The sequence below is a fragment of the Etheostoma spectabile genome, unplaced genomic scaffold (assembly GCF_008692095.1).
Source record: "Etheostoma spectabile isolate EspeVRDwgs_2016 unplaced genomic scaffold, UIUC_Espe_1.0 scaffold342, whole genome shotgun sequence".
Classification (NCBI taxonomy): Eukaryota; Metazoa; Chordata; class Actinopteri; order Perciformes; family Percidae; genus Etheostoma; species Etheostoma spectabile.
In genome coordinates, this window is record NW_022605589.1 from 700,889 (window position 1) to 703,867 (window position 2,979).

A 2,979-nucleotide genomic window follows, 5' to 3' on the forward strand; every position below is an offset into this window, starting at 1 on the left:
ATAGCAATGAAAAGATAGGTTGTGCTTTCCTATAATCGCCCCTATAGGCAGCATATATAAAGAAAACAGAATAGGGCCAAGAATGGATCCCTGTGGTACCCCACAAGAGAGAGGAGCAACTGACGAGGAGAGATCACCAATCATAACAGAAAAGCTCCTATTTGACAGATAGGAGCTGAACCATTTGAGTGCCAAGCCTCTGATGCCTACACAATTCTCAAGGCGAAAGAGGAGGACTGCGTGGTCCATTGTGTCAAACGCCGCTGTGAGGTCTAAAAAGGACTTAAACATTTGGATTCCCGGCATCTACGGACAAGGCAATATCATTATGTAATGTATTATGTAACTCGTGTGCTGTGACGTGATCTAAAACCAGATCGAAATTTTTCAAAAACAGAGTTCATTTGTAAAAAGACTTGTAAGATTCATGAACATTCAATTCACGGGCAACAGCTCTGGTGGCCATTCCTACAGTCAGCATGCCAATTGCACACACTGTGACATTGTGCTGTGTGATAAAACTGCACATTTTAAATTGGCCTTTTATTGTGGCCAGCCTAAGGCACACCTGTCCAATAATCCTGCTGTCTAATCAGCATCTTGATATGCTATTCAATTAAATTAAATTTTATTTATAGTATCAATTCATAACAAGAGTTATCTCAAGACACTATACAGATAGACCACACTCCAGAATTTACAAGGACCCAACAGTTCTAGTAGTCTCCTCCAGAGCAAGCAACAGTGCGACAGTGGCGAGGAAAAACTTCCTTTTAGGCAGAAACCTCGGTCAGAGCCAGGCTCTTGGTAGGCGGCGTCTGACGGGCCGGTTGGGGTTATAATGAAGAGTGGCAATAACAAAAATAGAAAAAATTTGTAGTTTGTAGCAGTTCTTTGCAGTAGTTCATGGCATAGCAGGACGCTGTGCAGCATTACAAGGCACAGCAGGACGTAGCAGGACGTAGCAGGGCACTGCAGTGTAGCAGTTGAACATGGCATCACAGAACATGGAGCGGGACCAAGGCGACAGCTGCTACCCTGATTTTGGAGCCTCCCTGATCCAAGGGAACATGCTGGGGAAATATGCTACACCTGTGAAGTGGATGGATTATCTCGGCAAAGGAGGAGTGCTCACTAACACAGATTGGTGAACAATGTTTGAGAGAAATAAGCCTTTTGTGCACATAGAAAAAGCCTTAGATCTTTGAGTTCAGCTCATGAAAAATGGAGGCAAACGATAACACAAGGATACAAATGTTCTTTGGCTTTGGAATTGGCGGTTAGAGTACCCATGATGGTGCTAAATGGTAAATGTTAAAGAAAATGTGGATGGTGGATCTATTTTATTCTGATGTGAAGATTGGTTCATATGGATTTCAAAAAGTTAATCATTTATGTTTGGAAAAGTAACTGATAAATATTTAAGAGACTTTAAAGTGTTAAATTTGAGAATGGAATTTGGTGTGGTGTTTGTTTTTTACCTTGTAGGACTATTTTTTTTTAATGGCTAAACTATTTAGGTTGCACTGTTCAGTAACTGTGAAATGGTAAACCAAAAAAGAATTGTCCTGTGGTTCTTTATCTAAACACTGTTGGTCAATGAGATTAGCTAATGACAGTCACATGGCACGTGGGGCTAAAATTAAAAATAAATTAATAAACATGAAGATAATTACAAGAAATTGCTGCACATCTTCATAAAATAAATGGTGGTCAGATGGTAATGTTCTCCGTTGTCTTTCACTGTCCAGGATGAGAAACGGAGAATTGAGGATCTTGGTGGCTGTATCACCTTCATGGGTTGTTGGCGTGTTAATGGCACCTATGCTGTATCCAGAGCCATTGGTAAGTCAAATCAACAACAGCAGAGAAAAACGCATGTTTGGCATCCCCATTTGGGCTTAATTCATTGGCCTTTTATTCACCTCCATTAAAGATAAAACACACCAATTCGAAACAGGATGAAATCTTTTTGAATTTATTAAAAGGATAGCCCCTTGAGATGTGACATCTAATTTTCATGGGGGGTCAAAATTATCAAACACATACAATCCTAGTTAATAGCAATTATGTCTCTAGTAAAACTATCTACATTTCCATTCTTGCCGTGTCTCAGTCTAATGTATTTATGAGTAGATATGTTATAAATTACTTTATGTGAAGAAAACATAAGGCAGGAGGCAGGTGGAAATTAAAAATATAAAAATGGAATACAATATAATCTGCGTTATATACACATCAGTGTTTTTTTCACATGTGGGCCTGGATCCGAGTACACTTGACCCAAACGTCCAGTTTGTCTGATTAGTTTGAACACCATAGACTGTAAAAAAAAGACATGTGGGCTACAGTTTTGAAGCCTCATTTGTGGCAAAACAGGCATTGCTATCTTGGTTTTTCGCAACCAGATGTGACGATTTTTGACAAGAGGGTGGAGTTGGGGAGGATGAAGCCTCCAAGCCAGTGTTTTTTTATTGTTAGAAGGGTGCTGTCCAAACACTAAAGGTAAGCAGGTAGTACTTCAGTAAACCCAGTGAGAGATAAACTACTCAAATATCAAAGAAGAGAAGACGTTATGAAGAAAGAAAAAATTCACCTTAAAATAGAACCATCAGACTTGCAGTTATGGCCATGCGCTGATAGGACGTGAGTTAGGAGAGCTCCCTGCTTAACTTTTCAATATTGACCTTTAAAAAAACTACTTAAACCTTGTATTGTCTTCACTTTCGGGGCCCTCTCGTATCCCTCGGTTCAAATTGACCTTTGACTTAAATGGGTTTTTTAAAACATCCATCCATCCATCCATCCATCTTCATCCGCTTATTCGGTATTGGGTCGCGGGGGCAGCAGCTCCAGTAGGGGACCCCCAACTTCCCTTTTCCGTGCCACACCAACCAGCTCCAACTGGGGGATCCCGAGGCGTTCCTAGGTCAGGTTGAAGATATACTCTCTCTACCTAGTCCTGGGTCTTCCCCGAAG

At 40.7% G+C, this 2,979-nt stretch overlaps 1 protein-coding gene across 3 annotated transcripts in view; it reads left to right on the forward strand.

Moving 5' to 3' along the window:
* The window catches only part of ppm1f (protein phosphatase, Mg2+/Mn2+ dependent, 1F), a 134,884-nt gene that overhangs the window by 123,505 nt on the left and 8,400 nt on the right, over nucleotides 1-2,979 (forward strand). For 2 of the 3 annotated variants that reach the window (XM_032511259.1, XM_032511258.1), the window contains exon 7: nucleotides 1,752-1,845. The exons of the other annotated variant lie outside the window; for it this stretch is intronic. In XM_032511259.1, the coding sequence (XP_032367150.1) occupies nucleotides 1,752-1,845 (94 nt within the window). The remainder of the gene's footprint in view (nucleotides 1-1,751; nucleotides 1,846-2,979) is intronic. 3 annotated transcript variants of the gene reach the window in all.